Source organism: Tachypleus tridentatus, chromosome 4 (genome assembly GCF_004210375.1).
Source record: "Tachypleus tridentatus isolate NWPU-2018 chromosome 4, ASM421037v1, whole genome shotgun sequence".
In the NCBI taxonomy this organism is placed as follows: domain Eukaryota; kingdom Metazoa; phylum Arthropoda; class Merostomata; order Xiphosura; family Limulidae; genus Tachypleus; species Tachypleus tridentatus.
The window spans coordinates 41,459,526-41,483,571 of NC_134828.1; the positions used below are offsets into that span (position 1 = coordinate 41,459,526).

General features: G+C 34.1%; 1 protein-coding gene across 1 annotated transcript in view; it reads right to left on the bottom strand.

Annotated features, from left to right (window-relative positions):
* LOC143248934 (uncharacterized) overlaps positions 1–22,684 on the bottom strand; it is a 79,938-nt gene extending 57,254 nt beyond the window's left edge. Inside the window, exons 1-4 of the mRNA XM_076497944.1 lie at positions 22,560–22,684; positions 14,835–15,035; positions 8,451–8,709; positions 70–309 (exon numbers count right to left, since the gene is read on the bottom strand). Of these exons, the coding sequence (XP_076354059.1) occupies positions 70–309; positions 8,451–8,709; positions 14,835–14,969 (634 nt within the window). The 5' untranslated portion in view covers positions 14,970–15,035; positions 22,560–22,684. The remainder of the gene's footprint in view (positions 1–69; positions 310–8,450; positions 8,710–14,834; positions 15,036–22,559) is intronic.
* Positions 22,685–24,046: the final 1,362 nt, after the last annotated feature.

A 24,046-nucleotide genomic window follows, 5' to 3' on the forward strand; every position in this document is an offset into this window, starting at 1 on the left:
ACCACTATAAAAGCCTATTTTTTGTTATTTAATTTATAAAAGAAGATATATCCATTGGATTACTTTTACCTGCACTCGCTGCCCACAACAGCGGTTGGCGGCCATCTTTGTCCTGAACATTGACGTTCATACCTCGAGCTAAAAGGGCATGTAGCGCAGCAAGACCTCGCTTTGTATCATTGCGCATCTCATTGTTAAACCCACACATCTGAGAAGCATAGTGACTCGGATAAGCTCCGTGGATATCTGGCATTGCAGGATTGCCACCAGCATCTATTAAGATGTCTAGACATTCCAACTCACCACACACTAATAGATGAACAGCAAATAAAAACTCAATCATTAATTGTATAATGCCCAACACACAAATAATTAACAGAAAACATATATTTTATAGTATTGTGCAACAAACTGACAAATAAAAACACCTTAAGAAATCATTTAGGATCAAAATAATCCATCACAATGTATAAACCCAATAGTTCTAACTCTTTCAGAAAGTAAACCATTTTGAAATTTTTAAAGTAGGTTTAACATCTATAAATTCTAATAATTTTAAGTGTAACAAGAACACAGAAAGCTTTATACCGATATAAATAAGGCAGGTGACAAATAACAGGAAAATTTGCGAAGATAAAAAATTCAAGCTGACACAATAACCACAAAAGACAAGTATCGAATTAAACGTAGTTAAAGAATACAACTATAAATAGCACTAAACAAAAATTAACACTGTTAACTATGACCAACTGAGTCATAACAAACAATGAGTTATTTCTTAAAACAAATTCTGCTCATGGTAACTCTCTCTTTTAATAGAGCACTTGCTCCTTCTCAGTTGTGGAAAAGCATGAAAGTTAATCTGCTCAGATTATTCTAGATATTTGGCTTTTCCGTGCATCCGTGCACCATCATTTTATAAATATAAAAAAATACTCATGCGCAGTACATTATAGAAGAAGCTGGGAATGACTAATGAATGACCTGTGTTTTCTTACTGTCTAATCACAGTTTATATATGTGCCCACATTATACACCAGAAACATAATTAAACCATTTAACCCGATATTTTTAAACGCTTAAATGCTCAAAGATATTTTCCTTTAGCAAAGTTCAAAAGTTATAGAATTGTTATTTAAAAGTTACACAATCTACTGTGTTCCCCAGTAGCTTAGAAGTAAGCCTGTAATGGTAGAATTTGAATTCAATATCTAGACTGGTCACACTATGTAGCTTGCGATATTATATTTTCTTTTTTATAGCTAATGAATAGCTACACAATGAGCTAACTGCGCTATGCCCATCATGCGTGTCGAAAGCCGATGGTTAGCAATTATAAGCATTGGGAAAGGGGACTGCACTAATCTGTTGTACAAACTATATAAATTACACTATGTAACAAAATGTTTACTTTTTCTTGTTCCTGGGCAGAAAGTGTTATTTCTCAATTGATTATGCGTAAAGTAAATAGAAAAGACCTATTTTTCTCTTCAAACTTTGCTTTTGTGACCTGGGTAATGAATTTTTCATATTTACCCATTTTCCAGAACATTCCAGGTAGATTCAGTGCTGAGTAGCTAATAGGTAATTTTCTCGAACTTACAAGAATTTTCAAGAACTTTCTATAATTTTGTAGAACTTAAAAGAATTTTCTAGAATGTTGTAGAATTTACAAGAATTTTCTAGAATGTTGTAGAACTTACAAGTAATATATACACAGGGGCGCACCACTCACCACTTCAGTTTAGTTCTGGCTGTCTGAGTGAACACATAGACCTATCTAATGTCAACAATGGCACAATGTCAACTGTGAACCACTAGTAGACCTCCAGAAGGTGTTGTTCCCACCATTGTACATAAAATTGGGTCTTATAAAACAATTTTGTCACAGCTCTTGATAAGGAGTCTGCAGCCCTCAAGTACTTTCAAGACTTCTTCCTTAAGCTGTCCGAGCTGGTGTCTTCATTGGATCACAAAAAAAGATCCTGGAGTGCACATAATTCCCAAAAAGCTCAGTAGGAAGGAAAAAAAAGCTTGGGGCAGCTATGTCGCAGTGGTTTGGGGCCTCTTGGGTAATTATAAGGCCGAAAATTACGTGGAACTGGTTGAGGCTCTGGTGAAGAACTACGGCAAAATGGGCCGCAGGATGTTCCTAAAAGTCCATATGCTTGACACTCATCTTGATAAATTCAAGGAGAACATGGGAGCATACTCAGATGAACAAGGTGAGCTCTTCCATCAAGATATACTGGACTTTAAACGCCGCTACTAAGGATCTTGTAACGAAAACATGATGGGGCTGATACGTGAAAGTGATTTACATTATAGTCGCAAATCTCGAAAAACTACTCACTTCTAAACATTTTTGTTCACTTTTTATATAATTTTAGTATAAATACATGTAAATCTTGATTCATATGTTGTTTTATTTAGATCTTATGTAAATGAAAATTAGCAAATTTGCCCGTTTTTACATAGAAAATAGGTTAATTTCTAAATTTCATCATCCAGTTCACAAAAGTAAAGTTTGAAGGGAATAATAGCCATTTTCTGTACTTTTACAACAACAGTAATTAAGAAATAACACATATTATCCAGGAACAAAATATGTGTCACATAGTGTTATGATAGTAGTTTTTGTTTTTTTGCAATAAGTATTCACATCAATAATAAAATAGAAAATGTTATAGTGAGCTCAAAGTAAAATGATATCTTGAGCCAAAGCCTTTACTGTCAGTATGGTAAACATAACATGAAACTTTTGAAGAAACAATAAATAACAACTTCTTCCTTAAACAAAGCCTTCTAACTCAATAATGAAAATATTACAGTGTATATACTAAATGCAATTACACAAAACACAAAATAACTTCGTAACAATAACGAAAATTTCGACCATTTACGTGATAAATACAACAATAAAAAAGCCTTGTATGAAAAATGTAATACAATATTGCAAAATAAAAATACTCTAAAACAATAACGAAAACGTGTATCTTCTGAATGAGAAATATAATATTATTACTGAGAAATCAAAGTAAGTTAATCACAAATGAAGACTATTGTCTTAGACGTAATTTACTGGACAAGAAAAATTGTTTTTAGGACAAGAGGATATTTTCTCCTTCTTTTCATTTCATAACGCTAATTCTTCTATACCATTACAGAGTGTAAATTTCAACACTATGGCATTGATCCACATTGACAATTTAATGAGTTAGGGTAAGAATATTTATCATTCTATAGAAATCCCATTTATTAGGTTGTCTCTAAATAAATGTCGGAATTCTCATGCATTTACTAATTTCTTCCCCATTCACCTTTAGTAAATAAGTTGTTATACACTACACTACCAAGTAAAACTCCGAAAAACTACTGGTAGTGGTATTAAAAACCCTTTTCTAGGTTTAAGTTCAGAGTTGTTTTCTCCCATTCTTTTAAGCAAATGTTTTGGGTTTTAAGCTGCAATATGTATTGGATGGTCAAACATTAACCCGTCATTTTCATAAATTAACACAGTTGAAATCCATAATGCTTGTCCCTTTATTTGGTCAGCTGGCATGACTAATAACTTATAATTTATCCCAAATGCTGAAATATACCTTAGGCATATTTTCATTCTTCAGTTTATCTTACTAGTAATCAGAACTGAAGTCTAGTGTTCTGAATCGTTGTCACACTGCAATGTAGCTGACTAAGGAAATAGTAATGTTTCACATAAGCTCAGTAATTCTTTCTCACTAATTGAGATGACCAAGCGTTTAATTATTCCATTTGTCAAAATCTGCTCTAATTTGATGCTGGCTGCAACCTAAATAACATTCCTACGGAACCTAAACAATAATTGTCTTGGAGATAATTCCAAATATATATCTTTTTGGTTTATAGTTAAATTTTTCCTATCCGGGAGGTCATCTAGTCCCACAATAAAAAACATTGGCATAGTTTATATTTAATTAGTGTTTGCGTTCTGGGAACATCACTGGTTAAGATATTTCATTTTTGTGTCTTTATTTAATTATATTGGTATTATAAAATATTATCATTGTTAACTTACTACATAGATTTACGATTAACACAAATCTCCTATGCTGGTCGGATCTCGTGATATGCATGTTGCTGAAATTACGGTCGAAATTATCGTTAAAAACAAGGGTACCCAGCTAATGAAACAATTCATTTTAATACTTATAAGTAATAATGCTGAAACAGTATATTTAAATAGTTATACTAATTACCAGGTTACTTTATAGCCTACAGTTATCAGTAGTTAATATTAATTGCTGAAAGTTGTTACTGACTTTTGTCATAATTAGCCTGTTTGAAATAATGCTAGCTATTCTTCTAAATATACTTGCATCTTTGCATGCTTTCCCACAATTAAACCAACTTGAAATGTTGCAGCCTCCTGTTCCTGCTTGTTTATTATGAAATGTTCATAAGTTACACTTAGAGATATCATTAGAGCAATTATAGCTTAGCTTTTGGACATCAAACAGTGTGTGATTTCTATTACTGTTGTTGCAAAGATAGGAATATATGACTGCATTCTTATTTGTCCACGATATATTAGTTGTACACAGTAAAAACAACACAGCTTTTCTTTTATTTACACAGGACAACTCCACTGTTCCAGGAGTTTGTTTGGCTTGGAAAACTGTAACTGACCAACTAGCCTATATATGAAGTTAGCAACTAATACATAGACCAAGTTTATTCTATAGATTCTCACGTTCAAGTCAAAGTTGACCTCTGTCACTTTCAATGTGTGTAATATTTCCCAAAAAGAGGTAAAGTTTTTCATACAACCCTGTTTTATTCCTATTCATCAGAAAGAAATTCAGTGTATACCAGTTAGAGTGTGAGATAGTAATTGAGAAAACTACAATGTCAACAACAGACTGCTGGTAAAACCTTTCTATACCGAAATTCTACCTCAGGTGTGTGTACCATAAGCCGCTATTAGTTAAACTTTCTATCAAGTTCGTGGTTATTTACAGCTTAGAACTATCTAATCCAAGTAAACCAGTTTTGCATGTCATTGATTATCTCAAAGTAGGCAACTCATAAAGAAATAAGTTTTGTTCTCGCATCCAAAACAAATTATCGATTCACATAGATTGACAAATTATGAACATCTTTGCCCTTGGGATGGGATTTATCGAGGTTTTGCCACAGTTCTTGACAGAGTTTCTAGGAGAACTGTGTGAATCTACTACCACGACTTGTGGGATCTTAGTGAAAATTTTCTATTATATAAGAATTTAATAGCTACAGTTGTAGACTTTTCTACGCTGACATTTTATCTAAAATTACCACTTGGAATTTCAGCACTACAGATATTATTTCAGCGAGTGTTAGAATTCTTTGATAGATTGTTTAGGCAGATTATTCATGATGAAACTTTGTAGAATGGACGGTAACTGCCTGTTGTAGAAACACAAGTGTAGAGAACGACGTTTCGAAAGTCTTCTGCCTTTCTTACCTCTAGACAATTTTAAACAGTCTCACTTGGTTTTCCATGAATTTATCAGTTAAGATGTTTTCTCTGTTTGTTGAAACCTTACCTGGATATATTTGTGGTGTAACCAAAATGATGCCATAGGCGCTCATTTGTCTGATATTCTGTGTATTTACCAATTAAGAACTCGTCTTGGTTTGCTGCTGTCATATCTGGATAATCTCTGTAATCTAAATTATGTTGCAGGAACTCACTTAGCCAACTTTTTATGAAATTATCAATTAAGATGTATCATCCAACTGCTTAAGTCATATCTATACAAGACATACTGTGCAACTTGCACAACTTTCCTGAATAAAACGTCTTGGATAAACTTTTGCCATATTTTCCAGCCTTAAATTCTCAACATGGTTAAACCTGTGACCAATATAATCTGTGATGTAGTTACAACTTTTTAAATAAACATGAAACTTCTGATCAAAGATCAACTATAATAAACAGCAGCATTCCAAAAATAAGTGGAGAGGCTTCTTCTATTATTATGTTAACAACATCCAGTAATTCTTAATCCACTTGTGAAATGTTGTTCACAACGTTAAGACTCTCAGTGTCTCCTGTTGTCTATGAATAGTATGATGCAGCTGTTGGTGCAGTAGAACATCAAACTGAACTATGCAAGGGCAACATGAGTTAATGCCAAGATACCAACAATTCACTTACACAAAAAAGCTTACACTTTAACAGCGGCAACAGTTGTGAAAAATGAAAGCCAATCAGTTCATACAGTCCAACAGAACACCTCTTCCTACTTTACAGGAATAGAAAGAACACTCCTGCACACTTGTAGCAGAAAATTTGCTAAATGGAATTCTCCAAGAAACACTGAATTTTGAGAAGCAGCTTTCACGTTCGTGGAAAGATAATATGAAGTTGAAGATTGTATGGAAAACACACAGTTAGGGAATAAGACGGCATTTTGTGTGGCAACTGATTTGTAACTTTTATATAACAAATACAGGAACTAAGAATCTGCTATTTAAGGATAGTTATCTAGATAATATAATACATGAAGTTTGTAATTATGACGAAACTGATTAAGTTACTTCACCATCTGTTACGTTTTCTGAGGAGAGAAGTTCAAAGCTTCGAAAGCACTAGAATTATAATAGAGTTTTTTGTTTGTGAGTAAAAAACAAATGTGTTTAAAATACAGCAATACTCCGTTTAGCATTCATGAAAAGTTCTTAAGAACAGAGCTCTAAACGAATCAGCTCTAACCAGGGTCATTTTAACATTGCATATATATTGAGATATTTAATCGCAGGCATTGTTTCTTACCTGTGAATAATGTATACGTGCTTTATTTAGGTACCGGTAAACATATACCGTAACAGTACAATATTATTTGTTAAAGTAAATGAATATAAACTGTCTTAGAAAATACATGAAACTGTCGTCGATTCGCAAACTGACGCTGACGCCATGAGAGAATATAGTAGGTAAGCGAGACAATAGTCACGTGAGGCAGCGGACATAATTTGGCTCTTTATAATGAAGAACATTAGTACTTCAATATTTTAAAATATTCCTGAATTTCCCCTAGTGTGAAAATTGTGACATCGTTTCTCTAAGTATTCCCTCGTCTCTATCGTATTCATTACCCATCCAATAAGTATGAAGTTTAACGTAAGTTACTCACTATAATATTGTCATTGCTGAAAAAACAAACAAATTTTGATTAGTTTTTATTCTTGTTTGGTTACAGAACCATCAAATGTAAAATTTGACCCCTCCTGCCACGCCCACCTGTCACATCCTCTCTTTCGGGATTTGTCAATACATGTATTTCTCTCTTACGTTTACGACTATATTAGTTATAACTAATAGACAGGCAAGGTTTTCATCTATCGAATGACGTATTATGTTATGTTGTTTTTCTGTACAAAAGTTTGCAAATTGCTTCCTAAGAAAATGTTTTTCCCCACGGTTCATACAGCATTAATAGAAACGCCAAAAAAAAACTGTGATAGTTAATGAACTTTGTGTGCTTTTCGCATGTTATTATGCTATTTTCTATGTTGCATTACTTTTAAAAGAAATAATTTAGTGCACTACTGCCATTAATATGAGAAAACAGTGTTCAGAGAATTATGGATTTTCCTAATTTTTTTTATTTCTCGAAAAAATAAATCTCTCAAGGATACAAGAACTCTATAACGAATCAGCTTAAAGCAGAGTGGCGATAATAATAATAGTTCAATGTATTATGTTAATAAGAATAGAAAGCTAGGTGAATTAAATAACACTTAGGAACAAATTAAACATACGGTACTCAATAACACGAAACAAAACACATTAGAAGTTAAGTCTAGCCAACGTTATTACTTCATCAATTAAATATTCCACACCACTAATTCAGAAAATACTTACAAGCTGATAGGTGATCAGATATTGACAAATAAACAGCAGAAAGTGATCAGATGTTGACAGATGAACAGCAGAAAGTGGTTAGATGTTGACAGAGGAATAGCAGAAAGTGATCAGATGTTGACAGAGGAACAGCAGAAAGTGATCAAATGTTGACAGAGGAACAGCAGAAAGTGGTTAGAAGTTGACAGAGGAACAGCAGAAAGTGGTCAGAAGTTGACACAGGAATAGGAGAAAGTGATCAGATGTTGACAGAGGAATAGCAGAAAGTGATCAGATGTTGACAGAGGAGTAGCAGAAAGTGATCAGATGTTGACAGAGGAATAGCAAAAAGTGATCAGATGTTGACAGAGGAACGGCAGACGTTAGATCTACACAAAGAAAATACTTGATAGCTTTTAGATTATCCATAAATTAGTGTAGTTAAGACTGAATGATTATAGAATAAAGAAGACTTGATAGTAATGGACGAAATTACATCTATTTAGTATTTTTACTTTTAACCACACCACTAGTTGTTTAATGTTTAAATAACTTTGCTAATAATTAAATATAATCATACCTGTTGCCCAATGAACGCAAGTGTGCAGATCGTTGTCCACACTGTTGACGTCAGCACCTTTCCCAATGAGGTATTCTGTCATAACTTTGTTGCCACTGATCACTGATAAATGAAGTGCCGTGTAACCCTCTTCATCTTGTTCATTTATTAAAGTTGGTTCAGTATTCAAGATAAGGTCAGCGCAAACTGTATCTCTATTTTCCGTACAGTAATGCAAAGCTGTTTTCCCACTTTTGTCTCGGATGGCCACCAAATAACGCTGTTCAAGTAATAATTGTTAAACAAAATGTTTGAAAAGAGAAAGAAACAAGAGAAACCATTACAATGTTCAATACTAACAAATCAATAATATATTTCACCAATTACGTCAGTATTTTAGTAAAGAAAATAGAGCATACAAGAAAAAGCTGATTTGGTTTCTTTTCTAATTATGTGACAAAACATGAACTGCTGATTTCCACTGTACCACACATATATATACCATATGAATCCTTGTGAATAAAAGCTTCTCCGAATGGATTGAACCTGTAGTAGACCTATGGACTTCAGTACTGACGAGTCGAGACTGAATCTTTGGGTGTGTTACAAGGGTAACAGTCAGTTCCTTATCTTAAGTGATTGGTGCTAAGGTGATGCTGATTGGCTGCCTAACACTCTGGTTAGTTAAGAATTAGGGAGTAGAGATGGCTTTATTGGTTTTGCCATAAATAATAATTTTCTGAACAAATTGGATATGTTGCTAATTATTACAGAAACAACTAAATAAACATATTTTATGAATAACCCGTTTAAAATAATCAATTAATATTTTAGAGTTTCTTTGTTTCTAGCATTAAGAAATTTTTTTTTTAGAAAGACTGTGCAATTTTCATAGTACTTTTGTGGGGTTGAATATATTGCATCTGTTCATAAAGAGATTCAAGGTTTATTATATTCTTGTATTACAGAATACGTTTTCATGAATATTTACTAAAATTGGCAAGGTATACAGTTAATATTCAATTACTTTTGGCCCAGACATGGTCTGATAGATCCAAGGTTCGAGACGTACTTCTAGGCATAGTAGATGTGTAACTATAACAGTCAGTAGGAACTGCCACATGACCAGCGAGAGCTGCTGCAAGATGCTCTTCTTTCACTAGCAGTTCGTAAATAGGGATGGTCATTCCTGGAACTTGGAGTTTCTGACCTGACCGTTTAGTCCACAATCATGTACCTTAGCACCAAAAACGTTTGAGCTATTGCTCATTAACATAAGTCTCGGCATGGCCAGGTGGTTAAAGCACTCGACTAGTAATCTGAGGGTCACGAGTTCGAATTCCCAGCGCACCAAACATGCTCACCCTTATAGGCGTAAGGGTGTTATAATGTGACGGTCAATTCTACTATTCGTTGGAAAAAAGAGTAGCCCAAGAGTTGGCGGTGGGTGGTGATGACTAGTTGCCTTCCCTCTGGTCTTACACTGCTAAATTAGGGACGGCTAGCCCAAAAACGCTCCTGTAGCTTTGCGACTTATTCAAAAAACAAACATTAACATAAGTAAACGTAATGTAACTGATCATGTAACTTAACATCAAAACTGTCGCGAGTTCTCACAATTTAACATTAAAAGAATGAAAAGCGTTGCAAATGTCAATAATGCAAGGAAATTTTACACAATTAATAATGTAAATGAGCATCCTGAATATATGATTTATTTCACATCACTTTTTAATGTTTACTATGTTAAATTAATTCCTTCGTTTTTTCACTTAATATTTTGTTTCGTATATACACTGCTGGCCAAATCTTAAGGCCAATGAACATAAAGAAAAAATATGCATTTTGCGTTGTTAAACTCAACCACTTATTTGAGTAGAGTTTCGAAAGATGGAAATAAGAAAAGGGAAAATAAAAATAAAAATCGTTTTTAGCATTTAATACAGAAAATGTGAACACTATGAAATTAGTCTATATACTAACTGGTCAAAAGTTTAAGACCATACTGAAACGAGGCGTTAATTGGTAAACACGTAATGAAATTTAGTCATTTGTGTTCAAGCATTAGCATTGTCAACATCTCCCAATTACATCTCCTGTGTTACATTGGGTAAAAACATGGCAAAGGCTAAAAAGTTGACAGAGTTTGAACGTGGCAGAATTGTCGAGCTGCAAAAGCAAGATCTCTCAACGTGCCATCGCTGGTGAGATTGGGCGAAGTAAAACTGCTGTTGCAAATTCCTTAAAAGACTCTGAGGGATACGGAAAAAGAATTTCAAGTAGTCGGTCAAAGAAAATTTCGCCGGCGTTGAACAAAGGATTCGAAGGGTTGTCCGGCAAGACACCAGCCGATCATCAAACCAGATTAAGGCCCTTACAGATGCAGAATGTAGTTCAAAAACAATAAGACGGCATCTACGAGAGAAAGGCTTTGAAAACCGTAAACGTCTTCAAAGGTCATGCCTCCTTCCACACCACGCAACTGCTCGATTAAACTTTGCTGAGAAGCATGGGACGTAGATAAATGGACGAAGGTTTTGTTCTCTGATAAGAAAAAATTTAACCTGGATAGTCCAGGTGGCTTCCAACGTTACTGGCACGATAAGGATATCCCACCGGAGACATTTTCTACACGACACAGTGGAAGAGGTTCCATCATGATCTGGGATGCTTTCTCCTCCCATGTAACAATGGAGCTTCAGGTTATACAGGAGCGTCAAACAGCACCTGACTACACTGGCATGTTGGAGAAAGCATCCTTATTGATTGAAGGCCCTCGCTTGTGTGGAAATGACTGGATCTTTCAGCAGGACAATGCTGCAATCCACAATGCCTGCAGGACAAAGGACTTTTCCATGGCGAATAACATGATTTTTTTCGACCATCCAGTGTGTTCACCCGAACGGAACCCCACTGAAAATGTTTGGGGTAGATGGCCAGGGAAGTCTATAGAAATGGACGTCAATTCCAAACAGTGCATGATCTTTGTGAAGCCATCTTCACCACTTGGAATAACATTCCAGCCAGCCTTCTGCAAACGCTTATATCGACCATGCCAAAGCGAATGTTTTAAGTTATTCGCAATGACGGCCGTGCAACTCACCACTGAGACCTCTTGTTGGACATTTCCTACCCTGTTTAGGACTTCTTTTTGGTATGGTCTTAAACTTTTGACCAGCTAGTATTTAGGCTAATTTTATAGTGTTCACATTTTCCCTATTAAATGCCAAAAAAGGTTTTTATTTTCATTTTCATTTTTCTTATTTTCATCTTTCGAAGCTCTACTCAAATAAGTGGTTGAGTCTAACAACGCAAAATATATATTTTCTCTTTATGTTTACTGGCCTTAAAATTTTGACCAGAAGTGTATATATATGTATATATATTTAATCCTTGTTTTTATATTTACATGTGTTACCCATTAGAAGTCATAGAAGATGTACTAATATCTAATACAGAAGTAATACACCTATTATACCACATTTTATTTTGCCTGCGAATATGGTTTTGAAGAAATACTTGAGTTCTACATAAATATTTGTATTCGTAACGTTAGTCGTGTAACGTTATCAGCTGTTCAGCTACTTATTACAAACATAATTATTCTTTACTCTGATAAAGCTTTTCATAAATATCGAGACAATACTTTTCATGAATAATATAAAACTATTTATACTAAAGTCACAAACTTTTGTTCAATTCATAGAAAACAATCACTCCTAACTTGGCAACAGTTATGTTAAGATATACACCACCGAGTAACATGCGTGTTCAGAAGTAATGTAACGTATATGTAAAGCAGTGTATCTCAACCTGTGTGCCGCGGTGTTTTTGAAACACATTCAACTTTCTTGGGATTTTAAAAGCAAGTCGAACACACCAGTTAATAAAAGCTCTATAGAGGCACTCTGAAACCTTCCAAAATATTCGATGGTTTTCATTAAACTCGAGCACTGAGAAGTTCATACTTAAATTTTATTCTCGACTGCAACTGTTCGACTGTTAGTTTAATTGTAGCGCAACAAGCGCTTCATACGTCATAAATGATGCATCAAACAATCAAACTGGTTTCTGGAACACGTTCTCATTCTGCGGTAAGCTACAGCTAGTACACTGTAGGTAGGAATTTTATATCAACTGCAGAACTTCGTGCTTATCGTGCATGAATTAGCTTTATCATTTATCCATGGAAAGTATTTAAGTCTAGTGCTGCAAAGGAGAATGTGTTGAATCATAAGCAAGGAATCAAACGAAAGTACAAAAACAAATACATCGAATACGGTTTTATCGCTTTGGAATCGGAACATTCTCAATTACCATTCTGCCTACTCTGCAATGCAGCTTTATCGAACGAGGCGCTTGTTCTTAGCAAACTGAAGAGACACTTGGAAACAAAACATTCAGCTGTGAAGGATAAACTAAAAGAATACTTCGATAATTTCGCGTCTCAAGAACATGAACAATCAAGGAAACTTGTGAACTACATGAAGCTGCCTGAAAAAGGATTGATTGCAAGTTATAAGGTTGCTTAATTGTTGGCAAAACACAAGAAAGCGCATACGGAGGCTGAATCAGTCATTGCACCAGCGTTAGCAATCATCATTGAAACTATGCTTGGAACGGATGCCGCCAAAAAGGTTAAGCAAGTTCCACTGTCCAATGACACAGTTTCGCGCAGAATTTTAGACTTGTCGTTGGATTTAAAGGATCAAGTTTGCGAACACTTCGAAGCGCCTGAAGATGAATAGTCTCTGCTATGGTCTCTTCAAGCTGATGAATCTACTGACATTAGTGGAAAAGCTCAAGTTCTGGCTTTTGTTCGATTCATAAAAGATGAAAAAATCGTAAACGAATACTTATTTTGCAAAGATTTAAAAAGTACAGCGAAAGGCCAAGACATTTTCGAGTTGGTGAATGAAAACATTTTGCTCTTCAAATTACATTGGAATAACTGTGTCAGCGTTTGCACCGATGGTTGTCCTTCAATTCAAGAAAAAAAGAAGGGATTCGTCACTCTGGTGCGACAACAAAATCCAAACATTAGGATTGTTCATTGCATGATTCACAGAGAGGCGTTCACCTCCAAATCTTTGCCGAAAGATTTGCAGTCTGTTATGAATCAAGATATTCAAGTGGTGAATTTCATCAAGTCTCGGCCACTTCAATCTCGACTTTTCTCTCTTTTCTGTGAGGCGATGGATTCAGACTACAAAAAGGTACTGTTATCACACTGAAGTTCGATGGCTTTCGAAAGGAAAGGTGTTAAAGCATCTTGTCCAATTAAAAACTGAAGTAATTTCTTTCTTGGAGGTTGAGGAAACAGGTTTTTAATTTTATTTTCTTGATGAGATCTGGTGGATGAAGGTTCATTTTCTCTCCGACTTGTTTGACAAATTAAATTTTCTGAACTTAAGTCTCCAAGAACCATCTGAAAACATTATTACTGCAACGTCCAAATTGAAGGCCTTCGATGAAAATGTGACGCTGTGGAAGAATAAGATCTCAAAAGGAGTCCTTGATTGTTTTTCTTCTATTAACAAATGTCCGTCAAAGAAGAAAATTCTCCCTCAAATTTTGAACACATTAAGCGACCTACAGTCCGCACTAAAACATTACTTCCCATCACTTGCTGTCGACGAATATAACTGGGTGACCTCTCCATTCGGAATCAACGAGACAACAAATCTTATAACTGAGGAGGAAGAAAAGCTCATTGATTTACGATACGACAAATTTTATCACTCATTGTTTCCCGAAAAGAGCTTGGATGAGTTTTGGATCTTCATTAAAAATTCATATCCTACAATCAGTTCAAAAGCAGAACTTCTTCTGCTTTCATTTGCATCTTCGTGGTTTTGCGAAATTGGATTTTCAGCATTGACTGAAATTAAAGCCAGAAAGAGAGAGAGGCTTCTTACAGTCGATGATGAAATTCGAGCTTGTTTGTCTACGTTAGAACCTCACTTCCATTTGATTTGCTCTCGGAAGCAGGCACAAGCGTCACATTGAAAACAGATGTAAAAATACAAAGTTTTGATTTTTCTGCTATACCACAAAATCGTTAAAAAGCCTTCGAACGACACTCACGAGCAAAGCAAGCAACAGTATTGTCAATGTGCAGATGACATTAATATCGTTCTAAGGATTTTTAAGTTAACTCTTCTGTGTTACGTGTATCTAAACGTGATGCAAAATGGCATTATTATCGCTTGCTTTGGCCGTGATTTTCGTTCTAAAGCATTTAATGCTTGCTGTATGACGTGTACCTAAAAAAATCGTTTAGACTTTCCAGGTGTGCCGCGAAAAGTTTCGGATTGTCGTAGTGTGCGGCAAGTCAGAAAAGGTTGAGAACCACTGATGTAAAAGAAGGATAGGGTTAAAAAACAAGAAAATTAACCACCACACCTCACTTTCCAAAAGTATCCTAGTCTCTGCGTGGTCGTTTAATTTACAGGCAGTTAACAAGGATGTCATACTGGCTGATGTAAGAGCTCGAACATGGGACTCATCAGATCCTATGGTCTCAGTAACAACAGACATAATCTCGTCTTCAGACTCGGGACTTTGTTTAACAGCTTAGCTCTCAAAAATCGGGTTCTTTATTTACTGTAAGATTTAAAACAAATAATGAAAATGTAAACATGAAACAAATGACAGACAATAGGCACAAATTAAAATATTTGACACAGGGGGTTGGTTAACAAACTGTAAAAACTAGTAGAGAACAGCGCATAAAACAAAGAGACACAGGAAAACAGAGGGCAGAAAGAGTTGGTGAAAACAACAGAAGTATTTCATACACTGGCAAATATGTAATTTCTTTTAGGATGATACCGAATAAGCACAAATGTTGCACTTCAGTAAAATATAAGTTAAACAATTCATTCTATTCCAGCAAGTACAGTAAAATATAAAGCAACTCATTGTCACAATAAAATGTCAATGTTCTGTTATAGCAAGTATTCTATTTTATACAAAGAGTATTCATGTTAAAACGTAGTGTAGGCTGCGAAGTTAACGCAAAACCAACTTTTGCAACTTGGAAGTACGTTAGTCAATATATGTTGCAGTTCCAGAAAACACTTGGTAAATACATATTGTAACTAGGGAAGATAGCAGAAAGCAAACGTTGTAACTGAAGAAAACATTAAATAAACATACATTGTAACTCTGGAAGATAGCAGAAAATATATGTTGTAACTCAAGAAAATATTAAATAAACGCACATTGTAACTCTAGAAGATAACAAAAAACATACATTGCAGCTCGAGAAGACACTAAGTAAACATACATTGTAACTCGGGAAAGAACTATGTAAACATATGCTGTAATTCTGAAGATAGAATATGTTATAACCTGGGAAAATAGCAGGTAAACATGTATATTAAACCCAGGAATATACCAGTAAATATGTATAGCACGTAAACATGTTGTAACTCTGGAAAACACAAGTTAGCATATGTTAAAACCCATAGAGGTTTGTAACATGTAACTTAGTCAGGAAAATAGTAAGCGATAATTTGACATAACCCGAGATTACAGAAAGTAAACGTATATTGTAACCTGGAAAGGTATCACTAAAACATATGCCGAACCTGAAAACATATAAAAAACATGTTAAAACCCAGAAGAATATCAGGAAAAGTGCAATTAACCAAGAAAGTCGTCAATAAATATATTTGTAACGCAAGATATCAGTACACATGAGAATAAAGATAAACATGTAACGCAACCCAGGTGAATATCAACGAAACTATGTTTTACCTCAAGAAAATATTTAACAGCATACAATTGACACGGTACGATATCAATAAAAACACTATGTAACCCAAGATTATATTAAAAACATGTTATGTTACCCAGGGAACTACAAATAATTACATAATACCATACAGCATTAGAGCTGTAAACAAATGTTGTAAGGCAGGAAGGTAAAACGTAAACACGAAATTTTATCCAGGAAGATACGTTTGAATTAGTGTTGTAACTGAATAAGATGACTGAAAACATATCTTAAAACCTGCAGCGAAATATATAAACATTTGTTGTAATCTAGAAAGATATTAATGAAGATATGTTGTATCTCAAAAGTATAGCAGGTAAACATATGATGTAACCATAGAAAATGTATCAGTAAACACATAACAAATGAAGTAGATTTTGTAAAAGTCATTTTATTTCTCAATAATAATGAAAGAAAATATGTTGTAACCAAGGAGTATGTTAGTAAACGTGCATTATTACCGAGAAAAAAAAATAAGTAAACTTACATTTTAACCTGAGGCCGGATAATAAAAGATCGAAACCAATTAAAGAAACATAATTAATAAACATGTTTACCGTATAATCATATTGGTTTGCATAACGCGTTGAAACAAAAACACACACAAACATACTTTATAGGCCTGTCATAGCCAGTTGGTAAAAATGCTCGACTCGACCCAGAAAATAATAATACACAATATAATCGTGAAGGATCACCATCTAGAAAAGAGTGCACGTTACGTGTATACAAGTTGCTTCAAAGACATATCATGAAAGACATGAAAGAAACAGGTGTTTCTGCTACTCAGTATAGAAATAAATTAGTCAAGTAGCCAGATGCATTAACTTTAGATAACTGCGTGATTGTATTGATGAAACAGCGGCTAGTAAGTTGTTGTGCTTGCACAGTAGATAGACTGTGAATATCTGCAGGGGGGATGCTTAGTGTGCTTAACTCACTAAATGATCAAAATAATTTTGTACAGCAACAGCATTTTCTTGACAGCCATCAGCATATTTAAGCGTATCAACGTCATTAATGAAAATCACAAAGACCAATGGTTCTAAGGCTGACCCCTAAGGTACACCACTTGCAACATTAATCCAGTTTGACTGAACTTAATTTTTTTATAACCCTCTGCTTTCTTTCATTAAGCCATTCTTCTAAGCAGTTATTTAACCTTTCCCCCCACCTCTAGTGACAACTTTCTTCATAAGTCTTTTATGTAGCACTTTGTCAAATGCTTACTCTCTTCTGGATATACAGTAACATTTTCAAAGCATGTCAAAACATTTGTAAAGCAAGATTTTCCTCAGTGAAACCATAATGACTATCTGATAAAATTCTAAAATTTGTTAAATTACTTTGTAATATATCTTATATCAGACTTTCCAGAACTTTTCCCACAACTACTATAAGACTAATAGCCTTATAATTACTGAAACAACTTTAAAATAGAAGTGACATTAGCTAATTTCCAATCTGTTGATACTTGTCCACTATTCAAAAAGTTACAAAACATTGGGGCAAATGGCTCATATATCAAACCCTTGATCTCCTTTAAAACCCTAATGGAAATATTGTCTGGCTCAGAAGCCTTATAATTCTTTGAACTTTCCAGTTTTATTTTAACAAATTTATGCAATTGTCTTGTTCAACTTTTTGTCCATCAGTTGCTCAAAATGAAAATTACTGATTAAGTTTTCATTAGTAACTACTGAAGAAAAAGCATAATTTAATAATTTAGCCACTTCATAATAATCAGATACAAGCCTTCATTTGCCATTCTAAAAGGGTCCTATCCCAATCCTAAACCTTTTGTTTACCCCTAATGTACTTAAAAAATCCTAGCTGTTAATTTTATGTTTTCAGCCAAATTGTTTCCAGCTCTTGAATGTCTTAATGCCCTGTTTGACCAGCTTTCTTGATCTTCTGTAATCTTCTGTTTTCTATAATACCAGTCAATATAAATTTGTAATGCTTTTTTTTAAATTTTATCTCTTATACCCTTTGTGAGCCAAACTGTTCTTTTTCACTTGCAGCTACCATTTTCTTTCTGTAAGGAATATAATTGTTTTGAATATTGAAATATTTTTCATTACACATTTTCCACATTTGTTTGTTTTAGGGGGAAGACAGCTAGTCATCACCACCCACCGCCAACTCTTGGGCTACTCTTTTACCAACGAATAGTGAGATTGACCGTAATATTATAACGCCCTCACAGATTAAAAAGCGAGCATGTTTGATGTAACGAGGATTTGAACCCGCGACCCTCGATTTACAAGTCGAATGCCTTAACCACCTGGCCATGCCGGGTCATTTTTCCACATTCGCTTAGTGTATCCAAATAACTCACCTGCTAAATTTACAACAGATAATTCTTGTTGTATCCCTTCAAAATTTACTATTTTGAAATTTATAATCAAAATATCATTATTCCTGATTTCCATATGCAGCAAAACATTAAACCTAATACAGCAATAACCACTTGTACCTAGGTGTTCCCCAATTTCCACTCTCTTGTCATTTCTATATTAGAAGTTAACGATAAATCTAATATAACATTGTTTATAGTAGGTGCCTAGACTAATTGATGAAGAAACCCATCTTGAATAGTTTCCAGAAACCTTTCTTCTTCATGGTTTAACTCTTGCATTTCCCAATCAATATTACTGAAATTAAAACTACCCTCATAATTATGACTTAATTAACAGCTGAAATCTTAATCTAACTGTAAAATTTTTCACTTATTTCATTAGTTTCATCTTGTGGTCTGTAACAAGTTTCTACTGAGTGTTTTTCCTTTGATATCCACTTACAGTCATCAGTTTTATTTTTTACACTTCAAGCATTACAATATTAATAATTAAGCCTATTCTAAAAACTACTTTTATACTGATTTCCTATGCTAAACTTTCCCTTACACCTCAGTTTTGTTTCATTTAGTTTATCTTTGTCCTCACTTCTTTTACAGATGAGTTAACAGTCCTTGCAAACATGTCAAATCCTTTTCTACTTAAGTGTAAATCATCCATTCCAAGAAGTTATCTCTTCCGACTGAATTGATCCCAAAAGTTCAACCAGCTAATCTGCTTATCCTTACATATTAATTTCAGCCTAGCATTTAGCCCAAGTGACCTACCAAAAATGTAATCTCAACAATTAATTCTTAACACAATTAATCCTTGAACATTTCATTCACGGTCTTTATCTTTAAATATATCAACCCTGTACTTATTAATTAGTACTTCTGACTCACTCTTACTCTTAGCCTCTACATGCACAACAAAGACTGCATTGTTGACAGTCTCTTTTATGATATCTCTTGCTCTGTCAGTTGTGTCTTTTTACCTGTATCCTAGAGAAGAATAATATAATTATTTTCTCCCTGTTTACCTCACAAACTATTCTATCCACATGCTGTATCAAGGAATCTCTTATACCTATAACCTGTAAGTCCATAATCCATATTCATCTCTATTCCTTTTGAATAGAAATGTTAAGAGCTGAAATCTGTTGCTCAACAGAATAGAGTATTTGTAATTAAGGTCACTATTTATAATTATAATGTTACCCTTTCTAACTTCATGAATGACATTATTAATCTCAGCTGATGTCTTCCTTGCTTGTGAAAGCTTAAGCTCCTCTTGAGATCCTGCTGTAATTTCTCACAGCTTATACTTCTCTTTATATATATTTTTCTCAACTTCAGTTAGGATAGCCTTCAATTTTCCCTTCATCCTTGCTAACTCTACATATAAATTGAGCATCCTCACTACTAGCTTTCTTAAAAGTGTATAGTAGTCCAGAGTTTCCAAATAAATCCTATTTGTTGCACCTATGGCATCTAACAGACTGGGAAAGCTTAACCCCCGAACTAACTTTAACCATTATTTGTAAAATTAAAATAGACATTTGATACTATGATTAAATACCAGTTGTCTGTTGTTAATACTGTTAAGCCTAAGTTTGACAGTTAACTGGTTTTTAGATTGCATTTGCTAAATAAAACAAGGTATTTAATTTGTTTTACAATCTCACCGCAAGTTCATGTTATATATCTTCTTGAAAAAAACCCGAGCAAAATCTTCATTTTGATTTACTCAGCTATGCAGTGCAGCTTTAGGATTTTGCATGGCTTAAGAAATCAAAATGAAGTTTTTGCTCGGGTTTTTTTCAAGGAAATCTATGACATTAACTGGTTAGCCCTAGGTGAGTTGGCATGAAATAACTCATAAGTAAAATGTATGAAACTTTGAGCTGTACATTTAATTATTTTGATACAATGAGTTGCGTATGGCTAAAGAGTACAATCCAAACATTTTAACCCTGCAGTTCGTTCCAGAAAAAAATCTTTTTTTTAAGGAAATATTTTCAATGATTGTTTGTTTGTTTGTTTTTGAATTTCGCACAAAGCTACTCGAGGGCTATCTGTGCTAGCCATCCCTAATTTAGCAGTGTAAGACTAGAGGGAAGGCAGATAGTCATCACCACCCACCGCCAACTCTTGGGCTACTCTTTTACCAACGAGTAATAGAATTGACCGTCACTTTATAACGCCCCCACAGCTGGGAGGGCGAGCATGTTTGGCGCGACGCGTATGCGAACCCGCGACCCTCACATTACGAGTCGCACGCCTTAACGCGCTTAGCCATGCCGGGTCTATTTTCAATGATGTATAAATAATACAATTAGTAATTAGTGATGTCGAGAAAACCCACTTGTAGAGAAATATATATGCAAAAACGGCTCGTTTGGGTTGAGAAAATATTTTACATACAAGAGCGAACAACGTTTCGACCTTCTTCGGTCATCGTCAGGTTCACAAAGGTTCTCTTTGTCGTAATGTTACAAAACTACTATGAACAATAAATAATTATCTTGATGTTAGTTTATAGATATTTAATCAGTTTATACAGTAATTCTTCTTCATCCATAACCTCAGAAATATGTAACGGATTTAGAAAGCGAAAGACTCAACTGAAAGTTGGGTAAAATACATAACTATCTCATTTTCTCCCTAAATACAGACGGCATAATGTAGTTCCTACAAAATACAAGGTTATATGTATCAATATCTCATCATATCGCATATTAACTATGAAATTTAATGAATAAAGTCATACTACAATATAGCATCAAGCGAGAGTGTAGTGGAGAATATTATTAACATCCTCTATCTGAGAACAAATAATGTAAAAAACAGTTTTCTCAAACACATAAAGCTACTTCACTTCCCACCAACACATATGCGCATTAAATTTCATAGTACAGAAATAAACAGAAATAAACGAGAATAAACAGAAAAAGTCTACCAAATGAAAGATTAAAGTTCGCTCTAACTTATAACTACAGAAGACTCGACTTACAGTATATAAAAAAAAAAAAATTCAGAATAAAAATACATACATGCAGAAACCACATACATTCTAATAAATACCGTGAGTATAATCCAACTCAAGAGTGAAAAGACAGGTGTTATTATTAACGGGCTAGTCTTCAGAATAAATAAGAGCTGTAATACAGAAAATGGTAGGAATAACACTATGACAAATGGCAACCATAAGCGAACATAAAACTAAAATTATAAACATAAATAATCGTATCATTGTTTTGTCAAAGGCTTCTGTAAACAAAAAATGTACAAGCAGCATAAAGTCAAAACAGATTTCAAAAACCGCCACACGATATGAACCCAGTGAGATCACATCCGTACAAGACATGACAATACTAGTCTTCAAGCAATAGTCCATCATGTTAGAGAAGAAATTCGTACATCATAACAGATAGGCCATCATGTCATTTAGTTCGATGAAGAAGTCTTCTTTTATTTTTTCTTTTCTCGTGTTGTTTCATATCCCAATTTTTGTTTAATCTGTTATAATGTACGAATTTCTTCTCTAACATGATGGACTATTGCTTGTAGACTAGTATTGTCGTGTCTTGTACTGATGTGCGCTAACTAGGTTCATATCGTGTGACGGTTTTCCTTCATCCACCTAACTGATGGTACACTTAGCCAACCTAGCAGGAAAATCAGTGAAACTCTCACCCTTTAAAAAGCTTACGTAGTTAGTGGATATACAAAATATTCATCCGAATCGTATAAAACATTACAGAGAGAAAACTGCATTACAAAATAAACTCTGAGAAGTCTAAATACATGCTGTCAGTAATACAGTTTGGTCGTAACTCACTTGGTGACCAACACGAGTTTGTATCATTAAAGCTGCTGAATCACATAACGAAAGAAAGAACAAATTTTTTAACGAGACAAATTATTTGAGCTTCAAGCAAGCGTAGTAATAAATATACAATGAAACTAATTAATATATAGTGTTGAGAAACAAATAAAAACTCACATTATTGGTAGGAAACATAACACGATCACAGTTAGGGCACACCATCCATACTACACAATACAATTTATCTGTGAACTATCGATTAAATTTGCAATGTCAGTAAACCATATTATAATACCGCTCGTTTGACCGTTCTTCCAGGTATACAGTGTCACCCTAAAAGTATTGTTTGGTTACCATGACAACAATATATGCATCTACAATTTGATATGGGAAAAATGCCACAAAGAGCACATTATTGTGTTAGAAGTGATAATTTATTGTAGTTAAATTAAATGATTCTAGAAATGCAAAACCTTGTACGCTATTAGCAAAAAAAAAAGAAGAAGAAAATGTTTTAATTTTATTCGTTATAATTTCATCATTATATTCTGTACCTAGAAAAAGACTGATTGTGAAAACCTTCAAATTGTTTGTTTCTGCCATCTAACGGTGATAACGAAAAATATATAATAAGATATTTTACTAGAAGACAGTTCCGTATTCAGAACGAGAATATTAACATTTATAACCTACTTACTATAATACTGAAACATTTATGAACTAAACGGAATAGATTGTAATCAGAATTATATTAAATAAAAGGTAAAATTCTAATGACCCATGATGTTATTTTTGTATCTGTTGAATGGTATGATCATAATGAGCACTTTTTATGTATCTTTTCTAAGCACTAACGAAACTCTTATTTTGTTTTTGTTCAAGAGAATATTCAAAGAACAAAAAATATTAGATTCGCTTGTGCGTCTTTTTTTATAGTAAAGCCACATTGGGCTATCTGCTGAGCCCACACAGGGGAATCGAACCCCTGATGTTAGTGTTGTAAATCCGTGGGCATACCGCTGTACTAGCGGGGGGCGTATTAAGTTTGAGAGTGTCATGATATAATCTGTAGTGATAAACTCGGTGGTTCAAAAATCATTACAAAGTACCTCGAACATTTACATTCTTTCTCGTGTGAAGCTAATAATTTCATTGTTATCTCGCTAACCCTTAATAATTTACAGGAATGTGTGTGTGTAGTATTCACTGGTAAAACAGCAATCATCGGAGATATTGAAGATCTACTTGGGTGTAGTTTAGATTCCATGTGATAAAAACGGCACAGAAGTGTTTATAATATGTGTTCGTCTATCGATTGACAACTGAATTCCTTCATCCCGTTTACAGGGACATTGTTTACGTTCTGCAAATTTATATGAAAGTGTTTGAAACTATATTATTGTAAAGAAATAAACAACTACAAATAATATTTTAGTCGTTTGGTAGATTTCTATCTTAACTCCATCATAGCATGCATTAAGTCTGAAATTCCTTCTGATAAACAAGTGTATAAAATGAAAATAGCCAGATAGTTCAAGAGTTTGGTATTATATAGCTAAAATCTTGTGTGTCTATTGATCTTTAGTGTGTATGGTATGATTATCATACTTTTTTGAATAGGTAAAGTCAGTACTGAAAATTCTCAGTCGACGAAATTTCTGATA